General features: G+C 42.3%; 1 protein-coding gene across 2 annotated transcripts in view; it reads left to right on the top strand.

The window, feature by feature from the left end:
* ERI3 (ERI1 exoribonuclease family member 3) overlaps positions 1 to 22,120 on the top strand; it is a 200,324-nt gene that overhangs the window by 48,715 nt on the left and 129,489 nt on the right. For both annotated transcript variants that reach the window (XM_083446137.1, XM_083446138.1), the window contains exons 4-5: positions 2,488 to 2,547; positions 4,761 to 4,852. In XM_083446137.1, the coding sequence (XP_083302263.1) occupies positions 2,488 to 2,547; positions 4,761 to 4,852 (152 nt within the window). The remainder of the gene's footprint in view (positions 1 to 2,487; positions 2,548 to 4,760; positions 4,853 to 22,120) is intronic.

Below are 22,120 nucleotides of genomic sequence, written 5' to 3'. Positions count from 1 at the left end.
GACTCCTCCCCCTCGCTCTCCGTTTCCTGCCTCTCCAGTGACTCTTCTCCTGAACCCCTGACAACAATACTATTAAAAACCCATCAGGATCCTGTGGGAAGGAAATAGTCCAGCTGCAGCAGCCTTCCTTCTACTCCTGGAATCCTTCCCACAGGGCACATGGTGGTAGATCACCCTGGTGGGATGCGGGGAGGGAAGTTGTGAAGGGTTTGTGTATGGAGTTTTTATTATTAAGCATCTCCCAATGGTACATAAGGATTAGGGTTTCCTGTATCAGAACAGAGGCCTGGGACTAACTAACCTCTGTGTTTTTGTCATCAGTTTGGTGTATTTTGTTAAGCAAAATGATCACCCCACCCTTTCACTCTAGGCTATCACTGCTATTGAGTTGTAGTCAATACTCTGCAAGTGAACAGCAGGACTTCCCCTTCCATGCCTCTCCTTGTGCACGCCCAAAATCAGCTTGCGAAGGCCCTCCAACCTTCTGGAGCAGATTTGAGGTAGTTGGGGCTGCAGGGGAGAGGAGGGGGAAGTTTCCTTGCATAAGTGGAAGTCTGCTGTGCAAGTGGAACAGCAGCATTGAACACAACCTTATTTGCTTCAGGCTTAATGTAGACCCATGGGTAATCTTCTTGAAATAACAGTGTAAGTATAAGAAGAGTACTGAGAATGATGTCTTTGCGCTTTTTAAAAATGCAAAGTATTCTTCTCAAATTAAATTTGCAAATGTCTATAAAATTGGAACGATAGCTTTGTATTCCTGTCTGATAATGTTTGATACTTACTCCTCCATTCCATGGAAAGCAGCACCACTGATGCCCTGAGCACCTCGCTTTTCCGGAGAGGTTTATTTTATTTATCTATTTATGGTCCTTTTCTCTTGTGTTAATCACTAGTGTATGGGAGTGTCCAAAGACACCTTGGGCTGTAAAATGTAAATAAGGGATGCAGTAGGAATGGCACTAAAAGAACTTGCACACTAAAATGGCAGGCGTTTTACTTATTCTATTAAACTAGAGCACCAACTGCAGGGCTCCCCTAAGGTAAATATTTGATACTCTGGAGAAAGTATTCATATAGCTCTGTTGGTCCTGATATCATTGTATCATTACATGACAACTGTTCTTCTGTGACCAATAGCAAGGCTGTCGTCTCTTCTCTTCCATTCCCTAAAGCAGTAGTTTTCAACCAGTGTGCTGTGGCACCCTGGGGTGCCCTGAATGATAGTGAGGGGTGCCGTGGGCAACACTGGCTTCCGTCCTTCTTTCCTTCCTTCCCTCCCTCCCTCCTCTGATGCCCTCTTGCGTCTCTGCCTTCCAAAGGCTTGCACAGGTGTTTGTTGCAGCAGCCCTGGCTACAAACTCCGCAGGCGAATGGTGCCTCGCGGCTGGTGAGGGGGTACTTCCCAGGCCTATGTGGGGCAGTGTGAGGAGGCACCTCTCTTTGGGGCAGGCGGGGCAGCTCAGAGACCAGGTATGGCAGCTGTGGCTGCCCATAGGACTCCCAAGGAGAGGGGAGAGGGGAGGAGGCTGAGGGAACACACCACAAGGGAGGGTGTTCGAAAAAGGGTGAGAGGCTACCAGCTTTGCAGGCAAGGGGTGACATAACTTGGCTCATGAGCCCCACAGGGGTGCCGCAGAAAGAATGTACTTGGTCAAGGGAGCCATGGACTCAAAAAGCTTGAAAACCCCTGCCCTACTGTATGAGAAGTGAACTAGAGTGTAAGTAAGAGACACTGACTTGTTCAAAATCACAGTTTGAGGCTGAGAGAGTGCATGAACATGCATGTGGATCTGTTCCACAGTTTCGATGCCACAGCTGAAAAGGCTCTCTCTCATCCACCAACTGCGCTTAGCAGTTGGCACATTGAGGAGGACACTGAACATACATCTTGAACAGGTTCATAGAATCACTGAAATGTGGCTCTGGAAAGGAAGCATGGATGTCATCTAGTCCAACACCTTGAATTGAAAGAGGAGGATCCTCCTGACTCATCCCCATGAATATGTCAGCTGTATTGGCTAAATTATTGTGCACAAGAAGAGAAGAGATGTGGGCAAGATTGATTGTGCCTGGGCAAGGAATAATTTTAGTTCTATGAATTTTGATAGATCAGACTGGTGAGCCGGAGCCCCAGCCTGCAAGACAAAGATACAGGCCTCAAATAAATCTCAGCTGAGAGAAAATGCTGTTCTAACCAAAGACCGTTCCTGTTATAACTGGGATAACTGTTGTGTTTGGGTCTCCAATAAGCTATTTCCCTTTAAAATCTCAAATTTAGCTGAGTGTGAAGCTTAGAACAGTATTCTTTCTTGCTCCGGGCAGATCTCTCATCTGGATTTCTATGAGTGCTCGTGCTTTGGTACTATCTATATGCAGCACAGCAGTATTTTGAAGTATCAGTGAGAAGAGCAGGGGAAAAATCCATTCTTTTTAGTGTTATCACTGATTTCTTTGTTTTTGTTTTCTCCATTTCCTTTGTTTCAGCTGACTGGAATTATTCAAGCCATGGTGGATGGGCAGCCCAGTCTCCAGCAAGTGCTTGAGGTAAGCCTAATAACCTTTAGTTCCTGACCTCTGACACCTCCTTTCCCTTCCCCCTTCCTCTTCCTGTGTATTGAACCACGTAATTTGACTATGATTACAGCTTCATTAGAATAACATTTGCTGTCACATCAGTGACATGCTGTTGAGAATATTGAACCATTGATCTGTCATTTCCAGCTGTTCTTGTCAAAGGTACTGACAGCATGTCCAGACTCCTGCCAGAAGTCATGAGGGGAGGTGTGTGTTGGGGGGACTCTCTTACAGGAGATGGTCTTCAGGGGTCAGCAATGTTGCATTAAGACAACTGCATGAGAGATGCTAAATTAATGGACATATCTACTTAAATGCTCAGTAATAAACAGAAAGAATAGTGCCCATGAAATCTTGTCTGTGAGGGTCCTGAATGCAGGAGATAATCTTAACAGTGCCATCTGCTTAATGTTGAATTCCTGCCGCATTTAAGGCTTAATTAGCTGAAAGTACTTTTACAATCAATAGCTTTTGTTGTTTGGCATCTATGGATGGAGTCCTCCAGGAGGGAGAGCCTATTCTGACTGCAGCTCGATGTGTTGCTCCCATCAGGATTTGTGCCTAATGGTTCTTAATCAAAACAATTGTAACCACAGCTAGTGTAAGGAAATCTGATTAGAGGTTAAAGTTGTGCTCTCTTGCTTCAGGGGTAGCTTGAAATTGCCTGAGTGAGGCGAAAGGGGACAGCTATGAATCCCTGGATGCTATTCAGTTGTGAGTCTTCCTCCTGACTGCATTAGAAGCAGCCTCAGCTGGCCCGGATAAGAAGACTTTTCTTCTGCTCTTTGCTCAAAAACCTCCCCTGACAGGTGGAATGAACCTTCATAGTTTACTACTCTTTGGGTCTCCTTTCTGTGGTTAGGGCCACCAGCGAGACCCTGAAGTCCCATTAAATATAAGGCAAGTGAAAAAATTTGCATAGGGTGCTCAGTATGAAACAATTATATTTTACAATTATATCCAGAAGGGTGGAGCTACTGAGTAACATTGGCACTTGAAGAATTGCAGCTCCAGCAAAGGATTGATACACCCTGCTGAGAAAATGAGAATCTGTCCTATATTTAGTCAGACCCCTGGACAATCTAGATCACTATTGCCTAAAATGACTGGCAGTGGCTCTGCAGGGTTTCAGACAGGAGTCTTTGCTACCTGGAGGTGTCTGGAGGTGTCAAGAATGTACCTGGGGTCTTTTTTTTTGGTATTCGTTCATTTAATGAAATTTGTACACCACTCAAGCAAAATACCTCCAAGTTATTAACAAGAGACAAACATTAAAAACAAGCTACATTACAAAATCAGTAATTTTAAAACAATTATGTGTACTAAAATCACCTGTTAAAATTGCATGTTAAAATTAAATTCGTGTTGAGCATAATGAAACACAGGTTTTTTTAAGCAGGCACAGAAAACAATATAGTGAAAGTACCTGTTATTTTAATGCCCTGCATGGTTCCTTGTGTCTTTCCAGTGCTCCTACTATATAGCCTGTTCCCATTTTGTCAGCCCCTTTTGATCCCTGTGCCCTATCTGCTGTCCTTGTTTCATATTCTTGTACCACTTTTCTGCTTCTGGAAAGAGGAAAATGTGTCCTTACACCTGTCTATTACAGAGAATAAGTTGATATTTGTTAGAATAATAAAACAGTGGAATAATTGTGTTTACAAGGTTATTTATTTGCAAGGCTTTCTCACTCTCTACTGATTTGGATACAAACCCTTCTTTTTGTACTCCGCTATTCCACATTTGATTGCTTGATGGGTCTCCTCAAGCTTGTTCAGATCCAAACATGATTCTGTAAGCAATTGCTTAGGGTATGTTGAAAAAGGACCTTTTGTAACTGTTGATTTAATAAGCTATCTGTTTTATGGTGTGGGGAAGGCTATTCAAGACACACAGGAAATGGCCAAGTAATATTAAAATGTGACGGCCATTCTGTAAGCAGAAGTGTTGTGATTCCTGATAAGATCACCCCTTCTCTGGCCGCTTGATGTCTCCTATCAGAAATCTTCAAAGGTCCAAGCATACTTTCATAGAGATGAGGAGGGGCACAGAATGAGATGGGAGGGGGGGACAGCCGTGTCGGATAAGATCACAATTTTCTTCTCTTGTGATTGTGAGGCTTATCAGCATTTAACTGTTGTGTCTCTTTTCCATGTCTCAGAAAGCTCATCTGTTTCTTTCAGAGGGTCGATGAGTGGATGGCAAAGGAAGGCCTCTTGGATCCCAGCGTCAAGTCGATTTTTGTAACCTGTGGAGACTGGGACTTGAAAGTAATGTGAGTATGGGATGGAGGATTATGCATTCATGCTATGAGCACTCTTGCCGCTTCTCAATATTTCCTCCTGCGTTAGGATTTTCATGTGTCTTCCTTATTTTGGAGAAGTAAAGGGAAGTGTGTGCTACCATTTCTCCTGTATCCTGTAGCACACCCCTTTTGGAAGTAAAGTGTCTTCAAATGGTGTGGTACTGATACATGTCTAGTGATGGTCATATCATACCTGTCACTCTCTCCCTCTGCCTCTGTGCCAGCACTTAGCCATCTTGGAGGGGACATTATGGAGCATGCCACATTTAGGAGTAAAGGTGGCACCCATCATTTCCTTGGTCAGATACACAAGATGCTGAGGTCCCCGCGTATCCCTAGAAGTTGCACGCTTTGATGCATTCCTGCATCTCAGCATTTCCCCCCTGTCTAAATAGTCCATATTGTAAAGAGACGGAGTGCAGGATAATGGCAGGTGCATTTTTTCTTGAACTTGAACCACATTACTGTCTGTTTGAAGATCCTTTCTTTCAGAAATGATGACTAACTTGAAGAGCAAGGAACTTTGTATTTCTTGCTTGAGAAAAGATGAATGTATAGGGTTCATTTTTATCCCCCCCCCCCCCAATAAGACTGTCAGCAGGTTTAAAAGGGGATGGTCTTTCTCTACTTTCATATTGAAAGAGATCAGCTTCTGTACATCAAAATTAAATTAAAACAATAGTTGTGATGTTGACATATATTTTAGTCTGCATTGTTTGAGGCCTTATTAGCCAAGAGCTCTCTTTTCCTAGACACCTTCTATAGAAAATCAGCTACAGCACTTCACTTCAGTCAACAGCAATACAACTTAATACTGGAGGAACTGATACAGCTCCATGTCTTTGTAACTCCCTGACTTGGTCTGCCACAATTTTGTATTATTGAACTACACAAGGTGCCTGGCATTATACTGATGTGAAGGGGTTAAGAACATAATAAGAGCCTTGCAGGATCAGACCAAAAGCCAATCTAGCTGAGCTTCCTGTTTTCCACACTAGTCAAGCCGAAACTCATGGACATGAAAGCAAGGGTCCTCCTCTGCTTCTGTTCCTCAGCAACTTGTGTTCTGTATTCTTCCTCTGATCCTGTAGGCAGTATATAGCCATCAAGACTTAGAGTCCTTGATAGCTTTATCCTCCATGAATTTGACTAACCTCCTTTTAAAGCCATTCATGGCATACTCCATGTGGCATGTGAAAATGTACTTCCTTTGTGATCCTCTCATTCACACCCAGTGTGAAGAAGGATTTGAGACTTAGTGGCCAGCAGGAGATCCCACAACCATTTTGAATCTGTTCAACTACAGTGCGTTATTATGTTCCTTAATTGAGTGCATGTACATAAAAGCCACTTATCCCTGTTTATCAGTAATATCTGGACAGACAGAAAGCACTGGGGATCATGTGACCCGATCTTTGCCTCTCTAGCAGAGTGATGCCGGTTATATTACAAGAAAAAGGTTGTGCACTTGACATATACATTGCTAACCTGACATCCACAACTTGTTAGCTGTGCTGCTTGGCTTTCAATCACACGTGAATTTCTACAAGTCATAAGAGGGCATGCTCCCAGAGAGAATCCATGCTTATTCCATTCAGCATTGAGAAGGATTCTTGAGCATTTACTTGCTTGGTCTGATTACTAGTGCTAACTTGAAAAATTGGGGCTGAACTGACCCCAATGTGGAAAGAAATGGTGTTGCTCTTTTTTTTTGACAAAATAATTACTTTTTTGTATTTGTGTTAGCAGAACGGTCTGTATCTGAGCCCTCTTTGAAGCCACCATAGATTGACCTTGTTGCAGAGATTTAGCAGGGCTTAATTTCCTTTAAAGCATCAGTATGAGAAAATTCAGAATTTCATTGGCCTAAATATACATTATTTATCCCTACAACTTTCTCGACATCTTTTTTTGGTGTTAGAGCATCTGGCCCTAAATCTGCAACACAGAGTTACCTTTGTGGGCAAGTCAAGCCTTCCCTGACCTGATGTCATCCAGATGTTTTGGACTGCAATTTCCACCAATCCCAGCCACCTGTGCTGGTTGGGACTGAGGAGAGTTGTAGTCCAAAATGTCTGAAGGTCACTTGATTGGTGAAGGTGAGTTTCTCATATGTGATGGATCAGTGTCCGTACAGATGGCCAAGTGATCCCTTAGGTCATATCTATATAGCCTGTGTCTTTGGGATTAGGTGAGGAATTGCCATTGTATCAGTGCTGGATTCTGGTACTCCATAAGGACATTTTTGTGTTTAATGCGTATCTTTTGCCTTTGTGTGCCTCCATAATCATTGCCACCTTTCACCATTCCTTCAGTCTTTATTGCAAAAATCTCAGATTGTTGTCGTGCATGCCTCCAAGCTGCCAGAATAAAATAAACATGTACCTTAGCTTGTTTACCTGCATCATTTGGAGTTGTTTACTTGGAGCATTTGGAGTTACATATTCTGGTTGTCAACTTTTTACACTCCCTGGTAGTGAATCTTCTTTTGTTGAATCCTGTCCACATTTTTATTTAGTTATTTAACCAAATTCATATATCACATGATCGGAAATGCTTCCAAAAACGATGGAAGGTGCTGCTCAGCTGGAGCAGCTTGTCTAGTTTTTGGTGTCACATTTTAAGGGGGATACAAACAAACGAGAGGATTTGAACAAGCATCAAAGATGGTAAAGAGCTTGAAATGCATAAAAAACATAAAAGCTGAGTGAACTAGCTTTGCTGAGATTTATCAGGTCCATTTGCTCTTGTTTGCAAATAGAATGTGGAAGAGGCTGACATAGAGAAGAAAGACCAGGATCATTAAATACAGAACAAGAAGCAATAGTTCAAGTGTGTGCAGACCTATTTTAAGTTGGATACTTGGTTGGCAGGAGTGAGGGACTTCATTCTAAATCAGTTAAGCAATAGAGCTAGCTAGTTGAGGTGTATAATTCTATTATGGAAGCCTTACAAAATATATCTAGGACAAACATATCATACACTTCTATGATTCTGTGAGGGAAAAGAACATAATGATGATTTTCCTTCCTGCAGTGTGGATTTGAGGCCTCATGGCCAGCAGGAGACACCACAGATCCTTTTTGAGTTTGTTAACGTCATTCTTTGCGTATCTTCTACATGCATTTTCATTCATGTGGGAGAGAACATTCCATTGTAGCCTCAGAAGATGTTGTAAATGGCTCATCTCCCCCACCATGCATTTTATCTTATTTTAAATTGTTATTTTACACAACAGTTTCAGAGGCTAATGCTTGGATGTTTCTGGTGCCAAGTGGGAAACCTGTGGTTTTGTGATTCCGGCTTCATGGAAGTAAGGGCTTCAGCAGCTACCTGTTAATGAACAGCCCGTCACTTTGTCCCAGTGGAGATGGGCTGCAGAAGCCTTAGTGCCATCACATCTGATTAGCAGCATGTTGGCGAACATGGCTTGAGCTTGAGTGAGAGAGCGCTTGCTGCCAGCCCTGACTCGTCTCATTTCCCCATTTACTTTTATCCATCACTATGAATGCTGAGGCTCCCTCCTGAACTAATTAAGTTTGCATGTGTTTAGACACATTGCCAAATAAGATTTAGCAAAGCAGAACTGAGCTACATCTCTTTTCAAATGGGATTGGTGAAGAGCTGATATGCTGCCTCAAGGACCAAAAGAGGCACAGTAGCTTGGATGTGCAGCATACCTCAGATGTATTCCTCAGCAAAGTTCAATTATATTCTAAGAGTGCACTGGAGGGAAGCTAACTAATATGTCATTATTGTGCAAAGGATAAACAGCTGTTTTGCTTATGATAGATGAGTGTGTGAGTTTCCTGTTTTCAGGAATCATACTGGTTCAGATCCAGATTTTTTAAAAGTCAAAGGTCAGACTAGTATTAAATAAGTTGCAAAAATATGTGTCAGGTTAACAGTTATTAATCTTTTTATTCTAGATAATAACAGGAAAATTAAATGATATATTTCTGAAAATATATCTTCTGCACTTGAGGGAGCTCTCTATCTTGTGCTTATCTTTAATGGGCATTTTAGTACAAGGAGCAAACATGTGGTGTGTGTTTTTTTTACAGTTCCAATTCATTGTTGGAATAAGAATCAGTGGCTCTTTCTCAGTACTTTCCATCCTCTTTCTTTCAGTATTTCAGAAAAAAAAAATCTAAGGTTTTATCCCTTGTTGTTGCAGTAGGGGTGCTAACCTGTGACCCTTCATATATTGCTTATGTATAGTTCCTAAAGGCCCCAGCAAGCATGTCTGATAGGAAGAAGGTGAGTTGTAGTGCAGCAGCATCTGAGGGGCCACATCCTGCACCTCACCTGGTAGGGGCACATGAAGCTGGACCTGAAGAAAATCTGAAGTGTTAGGTAGGTATGTGTAGGGATAGAACGAAAAGAGTTCTTCAGTATCTTTGTTCTAAGCTTTGAAAGGCCCTAAAAGTAAACACCAATACTTTTTTAACTCCTTCTGGAAACAGAACCAGTGAAGGGATTGAAGTACTGGCTTGATGTGCTCATATCATCTGGTCCCAGTTAGCAGTCTCATGGTCATATTCTGAATTAACTGGAGTTTCCAAACCATTTTCAAATGCATTCCCATACCCAGTGCATTGCAATAGTCCACACAGGAAGTTACCAGGTAATGGATAACTGAAGCAAGGCTGTTTCTGTTCCAGTAGATTCGTAGCTGGCATACTGTCACATTATTTTGTTTAGCTTCAGGGTTCCAGGGTTCTTCATTAGATGTTGACAGCAGCTAGGCATAAGTGAATATCCAGCAGTGATGAGCTTAGGTCAGAATAGTATCATGGACCTGTTTGGGATACGTGGTGAGTTGTTGCCCAGAAGAAACCAGGTGCTGATTCTGTACCCAACATGTGCATGGATGGATTTCCTGACTCCCAGCCCCCACTGATCAGCAGGAATCGGATTGGCAAAAGGAAGACAGCTGTTCTCCTCCTGCTTACTAGCCTCCTTTCCTTGTTAAGATGCAATTTCTTTAACGAGGAAAAAGCCCCTGAGTGGGAACATCACCTTTCTGAAGGGTTGTCCTGACAAAGGCATTTCACATCAACGTAGTCTCATGTCAGGTTTGGCAAATACCGTCACTCATTCTAAAAACCTCCCCCCACTAAGGAAAAGAAAAGTCCATGCACCTGAGAGGAAATGAATTCTCCTCCACAGCTTGAATACATCATGACAGCAGTGGATCTAATGAGAGAGGGCCATTCATTCTGGGTGTTAGAGTTTCCTCCATCGATACAGAAATGCTATTAATTAAAAAGAAACTACCTGAAGCTCGAGATAAGAGGCACCAGACCTGCCAGGCTGAAATGTGTGAGTGGAGATTCAGCCTTGTTAAGCTTATGGGACCTTAGGCCTGAGAACAAGTGCTGTGGGAAGGGGATTCCAAGGAGCTACGTGAGAATGTGAAACTGCAAGGCAAAGCTTGGACTTGGGGTAAGCAGCTCATTCTTGGAAACCAGTGTAGCGTGGGATTTATGTGTATTGTTTGTTATGAGCAGTGAATGGTGTATTTTGTGTTACAAACCACTGGGTCTTGCTTCCTTGGAGGGGCCAGATGAGGGAACTACCTCAGGCTTATTCACACCAGGCTTCCCCCTGAGTAAGCCTCCCTGTTCTGCCCTGTATCTCTGTGGAAAATCTCCCTGTTCCAACAGTATGGTGGGGTGGCATTGTATTCTTTTTCTCTCTGCTCAAAGCAAACCAGCACCTGGTGAGTCATTCTTTCCTGTCTGCTATATCATTATATTGATGCATTGTGCTATATCCTGGATAATTCAGCCTGTCTAGCTTCATCATTACCATCCAGGAGAACCAGAAGTAGAGCATAGATATTTCAACCTTGTCTGATTTTCTGGAAGCTGATATAGAGGCTTGATCTCCACCCTGTTCATTCTGCTCTTATTCACAACCTGCATATAATATAAAAATAGTAGGCACCCCTGAGAAGGTCCTCCACACATACAAGGAACAGGCTGTCATACTGCACCCCATTTATATCATGAAGGAACTTCACTTTTGTGTTGACTTGGAGTAGCACCCAAGATAACTTAGTATAATAGTTGCCAAGCTGGGTCAGACTAGAGATCCATCTTCTGTCTGACAGAAGATGTCATTATTGCCACTGGCTTGACTAACTTCAAAGGGGGATTTGGCAAATGTGTCTGTAATGCCTATTAGCCATGATAGTTCAATGGAACCTACTTTTTACTGTGGGCAGCAGCAGAGGAAGGCTGTTGCCTTCACGCTCTGCTTCCAGTGGGCTTTCCCAAAGGATCTCAATGACCACTATGGGATGGATGAACCTTTAGTTTGATCCAAACAGACTATTAAGTACTGTTTGGGGCTGAGGATGAGAAGCAGAACAAGTCCCACCTGCAAAAGCTAAATTTCTAAGACATGAAAATGCGTATCTGATTATTTCCATGGCAGGAAAGACTTGACTAATTCATTTCTCTCCAGGAAACTACTTGCTCAGAAGTTTTTATTTTGATAAGTAAGTGGTTAAAAAGCAAATGCTTGCTTTCTAATATGGTGATAAAACATACTAGAAACATTTATAGCTCTTGGTGCATTTCTTGGGATGCACATTAGTGAATCCTTAGCAGTGAATTATACCATTGCTTAATTTGATTTTACTGTTTTTAATTTTCCCTTGTCCAAGTTTTACAAGAAGAGTTGGCGATGCCACGTTCAGAATATATCAAGAACAATGGAAAGGGCAGAAGCTCTCTATTATAAGCTCAGAGAATAAACCACTTGACTTTCATAGATCCAAGGTCTTAAGTTACCAACCATGTTCTAGGCTTACGTTAACTGAAGTCCAGTATTATGGCGGCACCCAGTAAGATCCACCTGCTTGCTGAAATCCATGTGTGCAGCTGGAATTCTGCTTTCTTTCCTTCACCTTCCAGTCTCCACCTGTGACTCCACAATCTGTTCTGGAGATTTTGGAGGTGTGCAATATGCTACAGATTGGAGGAGAAGGAAGTATCGTGTTGCATTTGCTCATGCTACACTGGACCTCACTGTTAATACTGTCGACTCATGCACAGTTCTAATATCTTCTAGTGTGAAGGACTGCTTCCCGAGATGCTAATACTGGTGGATGTGTGGCTTTTTAGGAATAGTGTTATTGTGCTTGTTGCCCTGTATTCGTTGAGTGAAGGATTTTGCTCCCGAATCAAGAAATCTGCATCTTAAAAAGAACAACACAAACCTAACCAGTCTCACAAATAAGTTGCTTCGAATAATGCCAAGCATTTAAAATTTCTGCCTGGAGAATTTGTCAGATCTCACAACTGATTACATCACAGGTGTAGCAATGGCGAATTAAGGGCAGGATTATGTGTATTCTGCAGTCAAGCCATGCAAATGCAGAATTCACAATCCTTTAATAATCCTAGCAGATAGACCACTTTTCACATGCTATTAAGCCAAATATTCTCTCTTAACTATTCTCTTAACTTTTAAAAAGTTAAGATATGCATGAGCAGTACGCAACTGCTGCAGGCAGTCCCTTTTCTGTCCTTTAGCTCCTCCCTTCACGCAAACAACAGAACAAGATTCCTCACTTAATCATAGCTCCCCAATATGTGAGAATCTGGAAAGTATGGTTAGTGGCTTCAAAACAAGCCAGGATATTAAGCCATAGTTCAAAGTTGCTTGTCTTGAAATCATTAAGCATTGTTTCAGTTGGGAATGGGAATGGGAAACCATGGTTAAGTGCTGATCCTTGGCTTGTTTTTCCGAGTACATATAATACCTATGCTGCTACATCACATGCTTCACCATAAAAATTGCTGTCAGCATAATATGTTCTGGAATAAACAAGTAGAAGACCTATGTGTGTACTGTGTATGTACTGAATTCTGCTTCATCTGGCTATTGCTTTTATTTATTTAAAAAAATTATACCCCACTTTTTGGGAAATTTTTTCTTCACAAAGTGGCTCACAACCAATTACCAACATGCAACATTGCAGAATTAAATCTTTATAAAATTTAGGCCATAACTTCCCCATTAGAGTTAAAACCGACAGAACATTAGTGGTAGCCAACACAGTAGTTCCATTAGTGCAAGGATGTTTGTTTGCACAGTGTAAATTTCCCTCCCTCCTCTTCCCTTTCATCTGTTAAATCTGTTCTGGATTTTTTTGCGGTTGCTGTTCCTTGGGGGCCACAGTTCCATCTAGGACTACTTGTGCATCTGAATCTGGAGACTGTGACTTTCCAATCCACAGCACCTCCTCTTGTCTAGGTGGAGGGCTTCCATAACCTCCCATGGGTAGACAGGTAGAAATGAATGCCATTTTGTTTTGGTGCTACTTCAACTCAAACCCCTAGATGACTTTTCCCAGCAAATACATAAAGATATCAATGAGCATGGGAGGCCAGATTGAACCTTTTGCAGGCAGTCAGCTTCTTCTAAACCCCTGACTATTATTTTACCCCCAAATCTCTCACTCTTCAAGACAAAAGGAAACTTAAACTAGTTTTGTAATCCAAGCACCCGCTTTCTCAGTCCTGTATTTTCTAATTTTATGGCTCTGCATTCTTACCTTTTCTGCTGCTTTCTTTTTCTTGCTTTGTTTGGGAATGGAGGGTTGTATGTCGAATCCTGCAAGTGTCTTCCTCCCCCCTCTCTCCCTCTCCCTGTGGTTTCTAGGAATTGGTTTTGGGTGAGATGCTTGTAACTAAGCCGTTCACGTAGGGATTACCTTGCTATGGACGGCAAACTTCAGCTTGTCTAATCTTCTATACACAAAGGGTAAGAGCTTCATCCCTGTATCTGAAGGGGTTGGTGGTGTGTTAGCTGAAAGCATAATGAGCTTTGACACAGTGTAAGTTGAGAGAGCACAGTGGTATTGGTTTGGAAATTAAGACCATGGGAATGAAGCCAGACAACAGTATCACAAGGGATAGTAAAACGCTAAGAAAGGGGGCAAAACATAAGAGAAACTGATATCTAGGGTAGAATATTAGAGAGAGAGTGATTAGTTATTTAATAAAAATTAATTTATTACTCATAATTGGGGTGGGTGGTGGCATTGTCCTATTTTCTTGTAGTTGAGACTGAGAAAAAGTATGCGGAGACTGGCAGTGGTTGTACTGCGGGTAGCATAGCCATACAAAAGTCTGTAAAAGCTACTAGTCCATAAGCATTTATTTTATGTCACTGTGAGCATGCTTTTCTCCCTTAAAACTGTGATAAATGAAATACCCGCCCACTAACCCACACATACTGCATTAGTCATTTGTATCACACCAGCAGCAAGGGGAGGGAGTGAGGGTGAAGGGGTTTATTGTTTTGTTTTTGTTCTTATTTTTATTATGTGTTTTGTGTTTTTATCTTGTATTTTTGCTGTGAACTGCCCTGAGATCTTTGAATGAAGGCAGTATACAAATTTAATAAATAAGTAAATAAACCCTTTAGATATTTGAAGATGGCTATCATATCTCCTTTGTCTCCTCTTTCCCAGGCTAAGTATACCCAACTCCCTCAACCATCCCTCATAAGACCTGGTTTCCATACCCTTGACCATCTTGTCTAGCTTGTCAACATCCTTCTTAAATTGTGGTGCCCAGAACTAGACACAGTACTCCAGGTGTAGTCTGACCAAGGCAGAATAGAGTGGTACTATTACTTCCTTTAATCAGGACAATATTCTGTTGATGCATGTTCCACATGAGGTCTAAGAAAATCAAGAAATAGGAAAGTTAGCTGATTAGATATTTTAAATTGATTTTTCACCAGCTTTGTAATTGATTATTCATCAATTATATTTATATTTGCATATTGCCAAATATTCATATAGGTGTTTTTTTGAGGTTATTGACCAACTTCCTTGCTTGATGATATTTTAATAAGAATGGGGAGACACAATCAGTTAGCATAGCATTCTGCTGGATGACTTTTTGAGCGTAGGTTGGATTGTATACCTGCTGAAGCTTTCTGGACCATGATAGGGAAGAGAACTTACACTTTGGGTTTGCTGACACTGCATTCTGCCAAATGGACAGAGCTATTTCCTAAAAGAAATACTGGGCTAAAGTGTAATAAAATACAATGTAAGATGGTAGCTAGCCTGCTATGTGGTGCAGTGAATACTTGACAAGCTACAGAAAGGATGCCCTTAATTTGTATTTGGCATATGGGTATTAAGTTGCCCAGATGTGATCTAGATAATTCTTTCAGTGCTTCGGGTTAGGTAGATAATCTTGGAGCTCCTTTTCCATTCTGTTAGGTCTAGAGATCTGGAGTTTTTTTGTGTGATGCTGAAAACTCTAGGGCTCTGTTCTTTGGCTGGCTAGATTGTAGCAAAATTGAGTTAAATGGCAGTTATCTGTTTAAGTTGTTAGTGAAAGGCAGAGGTCAGAGATGAAACCTGTTAAGATACAGGATGATCTGTTTTGGCTGTAGGCTCCGCTTTATGTGTTTGCCCAGGGATAGGCAACCTAAGGCCCGTGGGAATCCACGTGTTTTTACATAAGTAGAATGTGTCCTTTTATTTGAAATGCAACTCTGGGTTATTTGTGCGGCATAGGAATTCATTCATCCCCCCCCCAAAAAAAAATATAGTCCGGCCCACCACATGGTCTGAGGGACGGTGGACCAGCCCATGGCTGAAAAAGGTTTCTGACCCTTTGTTTGACCAAGAACCTTCAATATTGTTAGAGGCAGTACTTTGAAGCTGAAAAAGTAGTATATACAGTGGTACCTCAGGATGTGAACGGGATCCGTTCCGGAGCCCTGTTCGCATCCAGAAATAAACGTAACTAGCGACGGCATGTCTGCGCACGTGCACGTTGCTTTTCGCCGCTTCTGTGCATGCGTGTGACGCCATTTTGAGCGTCTGCGCATGCGCGAGCGGCGAAACCCGGAAGTATTGCGTTCCATTACTTCCGGGTTGCCACAGAGTGCAAGTCGAACGCGCTCAACATGAAGCATATTCAACCCAAGGTATGACTGTACTATCATATGGGAGGGATGGGGAACAAGCAAAATCATAGAATCATAGAATCATAGAATCATAGAGTTGGAAGAGACCACAAGGGCCATCGAGTCCAACCCCCTGCCAAGCAGGAAACACCATCAGAGCACTCCTGACATATGGTTGTCAAGCCTCTGCTTAAAGACCTCCAAAGAAGGAGACTCCACCACACTCCTTGGCAGCAAATTCCACTGTCGAACAGCTCTTACTGTCAGGAAGTTCTTCCTAATGTTTAGGTGGAATCTTCTTTCTTGTAGTTTGGATCCATTGTTCCGTGTCCGCTTCTCTGGAGCAGCAGAAAACAACCTTTCTCCCTCCTCTATGTGACATCCTTTTATATATTTGAACATGGCTATCATATCCCCCCTTAACCTCCTCTTCTCCAGGCTAAACATGCCCAGCTCCCTTAGCCGTTCCTCATAAGGCATCGTTTCCAAAATGGATTCTGGGTAAAGTTAAATAGCAAGGAGTATTAGGTATGGCTGAAGTTAAATTATTTATCCTTTCTGTGCTGCATCGATGCCAACATTATCAGGCTGTCTGAACAATGTTTCACGATTTCTGCCTTTTGAGGTGTGAATGTATCTGCATGTTCTTTAGCTATCGTTGTGCTAGGACTTTGGTGGCTCATGGAAACAGTGCAAACTTGGAACCAACATCCTCCTTCCATTAATTCTGCAGGTACAGATGAGGTCAAACCATCCTCTTGAATTGTGACATCATTTTGCAGCCCCATGAGTTGTTGCATCAGTTACATTTTATGGACCGTTTAAACGTTCTAAGTAGTGATTAGGGCCATTCAAAGGGGGGGGGGGGACGTATCAATTTTTGGAGCATATGGTAAGTTTCGCAACTTGTCTTTATGTGACACACACTCGCCAGGTTAAGCTTCTTCAATTAGTTTTAATGTCCTCAGAATTCTTTGGCACTTTTCTTCAGTTGTTGTGATGTATGATGTGCAAGCTGTTACATTGAGCAGAAGGAAGATCATACCTATTGGATGCTGTGAACATTTAGGATTGTTCAAGGAGCCATGTTCACCCTTATTCTATGCAGCTGGAATCAAGGCAGCCTGAAGGGTCAGCTGGTGTGGCAGCTCACTTTCATTTGACTGTATTTGTATTGTGCAACATACCAGGTCTTCGAATTGCTGACATTTCTCATGGGACCAAGCAAGCAATGCAGATAGTGGGGGAAGGATGATTACCTTTGACTGACAAGTCAGTCTGAAGTATCACAGTCACAGGTGCAAGATGGATGGATGGAGCTGGCATATAGGAAGTTCTTGGGATGTCAGTGACACGAGGGCAAGGTAACGGGCACAAGCCATTAAGCTGTGACAGTCTCTCTCTCTCTCTCTCTCTCTCTCTCTCTCTCTCTCTCTCTCTCTCTCTCTGCAACTGTCCCTTAGCACTGGGAAATGCTAAACAGCTAAGGCGGCCAGACTGAAGAAATACAGCACATTGTCACTGTGTATAAATTAGCATATTTGCCGATACTGGGATACTGTAGACTTTGCAGTGGTTTTGCTGTGCTTGGGGGGAAAATGCAGCTTGAAAGGAGATAGCTAAAGTCATCTGCACCCACATTTTGTATGTGTCTTTGCTTTAGATCTCTTACACGTTAATAGCTTAAGGAAATCTAAAACTACCCCGAACCCGCTGGCTTTGTTGGCTTTGTTTCAGGGATAGTGCGGAGGAGGATAGTAATTAATTTCAGCCTCTGTGGCCAAAGTGCAAGATAGTGCTGGCTTGCTGCTTCTGAGGAACCATTGATTTTAGGCTATTGTAAGGGCTCTGGTTCGAAAGCTCTGTTGAGCAAAGAGAGTCTTTGGGTGCCTGACAATCCCACCCCCCCCCACCCCCCGCCACATTTTCTGAGTGTCTCTTGCAAGCAGCCTCAGGCTGCCTGTCTCTTTGTTAGCAGTGTGACAGCAATGTGACACCATGAAAATAATTACTAACAAATCATGGTGGTGACTACAAATAGCTCACCGTCTTCAGAGGGATGTCAAGGAGCATTAGAGCACGATCATAGGAGATGCATGAAGGCTGGGGCTCTTTCTCAGTTCCAGGATACTTGCAGACCTTGCCTTCTTACCACCAGTGTGGGAAATGTCTAAATGGTCAAATAGTTATCAGGCTTAGAGGTACACTAGGATCACTGAGTCACTTGGTGATTACTATATTACATGCAAGCAGGATGGTTTGGTGAGAGCCTCATGCTAGGTGAATTCTGTTTCTTCTCTCTCTCTAGTGCAGCCTTTCCCAACTGGTGCCCTCCATTTCCTTTTAGGCTATAACTCCCATCACCCGCTGCTAACATGGTCAGTGTTGAGGAATGAAGGGAGTTGTAATCCAAAACCTGGATTACAACCTGGGGCACCAGGTTGGGGAAGACTATTCAGGTGACATTAATTTTGTTTTTAAGAAAGGCAAAACAGGGCTGGTATGTGTGTATATATATTCCGAAAAGAGCTGTGGAGATGCTAGAGCTTTTTTTTTTGCAAAGAAAAGTTGTAGGAATATGCCATGTGTGGCCAAGGAAAGACTTGAGGGCGTGTGGGTGGCCATAGGTTCACAAAATCACATTTTATTCTGTGCGTTAATCCTGGAGATGCAGATCAGGTCAGTTCACTCTGAAATTCAGAGCAAACCAGTTCATTTCGCATCCCTACCCATGGTAGATGAGGTTCAGTGGTGACGGAATGCAATTACAGTCGTATGGCAAGTTGCCTCTTTATATCTTGCATGATCCATGTACTGCTGAAAGTTCTGTTTTCCCTTTCCCGGTGTCCTGTGCTTTGATGGATCTGATTGTGAGGCACTGACTCCGAGCAGATGATAAATGCATTATATAGAAGAACTGTTGCATATGGAACAAGGATGGGTATTGGAGATCCCTGCTTTTTCTAGGTCACTCCTGCAGTCAACACTTTTATCCACTTCCCTTCATTTACACAAATTATTATCTGGCCTTTTGCATGTGTACATAACGTTGCTAACATGTTGAGCTGCATGTAGAATGTGAGAATGAGGGGAAGGGTCAAAGGGAGAATTCTTTCAGGGAAGCTTAAAACATCCCCTCCCCACATTCATGTAATATTTATGGAAGTGCTAGGAGTCAGATGCACTGACCTCTGGGGTCGTGCAGTTAAACAGCTCCTGCCCCCCTCCCTCCCTGCATTCTAATTGCTGCACTTGTCCTTTGGCTCTGGAGGTTTCTCACTGGCAGAACACATGCTAATGGTGACTGTTTCTGGGCGGGGTGTTTTGTCACAGCAAGAACACAGCTCGTCTCACATTGTCTGGGCCCAAATGCCAGAGGTTGCCTGCTGTGAGATTCCAGAACCCAGGAGAAATTTTAAGCTCTGCTGTCACCTGCTGCTTTGCTGGCATTGTGCAGCTTTCTGCTTGGCTCTGTTGCGTTTTTCTGTCATTCTCTGCTTTTAAGAGTGCCTGACTCTTCAGTGGAGAGGGTGCCCATGTTCCGCTTGATTTTTCTGTTTTCTCCTATCAGTTTTTTCAAATTGAAGTTAATGTTCACTTTGGGAAGGCATGGGTGATGGGCTGGCAACGTTCTGGTTCTCCGGCATGCTTTGTTAGCTGGAGAGGGAGTTGACAACTTTGGTGGGAAGGAAGTGAGAGATGCTTCATGTATTGGGTTTAGTCAGGCCTTGACAAACAGTTTTTCTCAAAATGTGTTTGCAACCTAATCATCCGTGCAGCTGCCTGTTTGTGTTTGACTTTTTTCTATGACTGTTTTTGATTAACTCTCGTTTGCTTTGGCATAGCCACCCCCCCCACTGAAAATGGACACTGCAAGATAGAGCATCCTTTTTTAAATATCAGCAAGGAGGAGGGGAGTGGCCACAATTTATAGAACACATGTTTGCATGCGAGAGGACCCAGGTATAATCCCTTGCACCTCTGATTAAAAGCACTCAGAAACCAGGTGATGGGAAAGATTTTTGTCTGAGATCATGAAGAGCCACTCCTAGTTATAGGAGACAATACTAAGCTAGATGAATCAAGTGTCAGACTCTTGCATAACTCAGTTTTGTATGTTTAAACTTAATGATGCTTATATGTTCAAGAGAGCATGAAACTCTTAACCTCGTGGTTGTGGGTTTGAGCCCCACGCTGGGCAAGAAGATTTCTGCATTGTACGGGGTTGATTAGAATTAGTTCCTCATGGTCCCTTCCAACTGTACAATTCTATGATTCTATGACTTTTCTGTCCATTATGTGACTGCTAACCTTGGTATCCTGGTGTACCACTTGGTATACTGAAGATCTTATCTCACTTAAAAATAAAATAAAAAAGCAAATCTAGCTCTCACAGTTGTGAAGATAGGCTTGAAAACATGTAGGGACTGCTTAATGAACTCTCTTGTACAGGAAATGGTGTCAAGCAGAATTTCTGATGGTCAGCTGACAAGACAGTAGTCCCCTGCATAACTGTTATCCATTCTCCATGATCAGCAGGAGCAGAGTTAAATGATCAAAATTAAGAAAATGCATAATGTAGAATGTCTGTCTTGCAGAATATTGCAGATTTTTGGTGCACAGATTGAGTTACCATGGCACAGAATTATTGAATATTTTATGTGCAGCTTATGTATAGTTCTGTTTAAGATGCAAGAGCTGGGTGCAAGACTGTTGCTCCGTGATGGAGCGCATGCTTTGCATGCAAAAGGTCCCAGGTTCAACCCTCAGTATTTCCAGAGATGGCTGGGAAAACCCTCTTCCAAGAGAGTTGTTCCCAGCCATCGTAGACAGTACTGACCTAGATGGTCTGACTCTGTGTAAGGCAACTTCCTAGGTTCATAAGTTGGCGTTCTCCGGTATTACAGGAAAGATTTGTCTTATTTCATGTTATTTACATCCTGCTTTTCTGCATGAAAATTTATTCACAGTGGTGTACAAAATAAGCAATAAAAGTAAAACAACAAAATGAATTAAGATAAGTCAGTAAAAGCAGCCAATAAAAAGCTGTAGTAGAGACAAGATAAAACAATTTTTAAAACTGTAGTAAAATAAAAAGAAAAGCACACACATAGGAAGAAATCCCTGTTATCTATTTCCTAAGAACTTTAACTTTTTTAAAAAATGTAAAATTCAAGTCATCCTGCTTGTGAAGGAAAGCTTATTCCAAGACATACTAGACATTGCGACTAGGAGCCATTGGGAGCCTTATCTTCCACAAATTTGCTTGAACCCTTCCAAGCCTTCCAAGATGGTTACCATCTTGTGGTAGCAAATTCAGTTGCTTAACTATGCATTGTGTGAAGAAGTTCTTCCTTTTGCTTTTCCTGAATCCTGAAACTCTGATCCTCTGAAAATCTGAAAGTTTGCTGAATCCACTTTAGTGGAATAATTATAGAAACTGAGGTTCCCAAGTACAAAATGTTCTCTGAAAAGAATTCAAAGTTCAGAGACTTTAAAAAAATAACATTCAGAGACTTACGTTGCAATCCTAACCCTGGCTGTTGCCTGGTGAGGCTTTATAGGAGTGCTGAGGACACTGTTGCATTTGCATCCCTGCAAAACATGCCGACTGGGATGGGTGGTAGATGTGAAAGGGAGATTGCAAAGCTGTCATGTAATTAATGGCAGTGGGGCTGGCCCCCAGGACATCTAACTGGAGGACTTTTTGCTGGCTGCCACCAGGGGGAACCCAAGGGCAGAAGCAGAAGCTCTGTACTGGTGGAGATCAGCAGGGCTAGATGAAGAGATGCCTTTCCTCAATCCACTCACCCCATCTCACCCCAACCTGGCCAAAAGGAGTTTGAATTGCTGTTAATCCCATGTTGTACAAAGAACCTTTAATGTCTGTTCTGAATGGGAGCCGGGGTAGCCTATGTGGTGTTCCGAGCCAGTATGTCCAATGGTTAAAGTTGATGGGAATTATAGTCCAACAGTATCTGCTGCATACTGTGTTGGCTACCCCTGCTGCAGATAGTCCATATCTCAGGTTACTTGTTTCCTTGACCTCTTATTTTTATTTTTCGGTATTGTGCTTGTTGTTTTAACTAGAACTCCAGGCACATTTACAAAGTAGATGCAAAGACGACGCTTAAAATAGAGGAAAGCAGTCATTAGCAAATATGCTGTAAGTACAAGTTAAGAAGCAATATCCAGTTCATGTCAATAGGTCTTTGAATTAGGTATTTCTGTTTTGGTGTATATCACACTTTTGTGTGTGGAGTTTATACTGGAAATGGTTACCTT

The sequence above is a fragment of the Podarcis tiliguerta genome (genome assembly GCF_965153285.1).
Source record: "Podarcis tiliguerta genome assembly, chromosome: 6".
In the NCBI taxonomy this organism is placed as follows: domain Eukaryota; kingdom Metazoa; phylum Chordata; class Lepidosauria; order Squamata; family Lacertidae; genus Podarcis; species Podarcis tiliguerta.
This window is presented reverse-complemented; position numbering and strand designations above follow the sequence as displayed.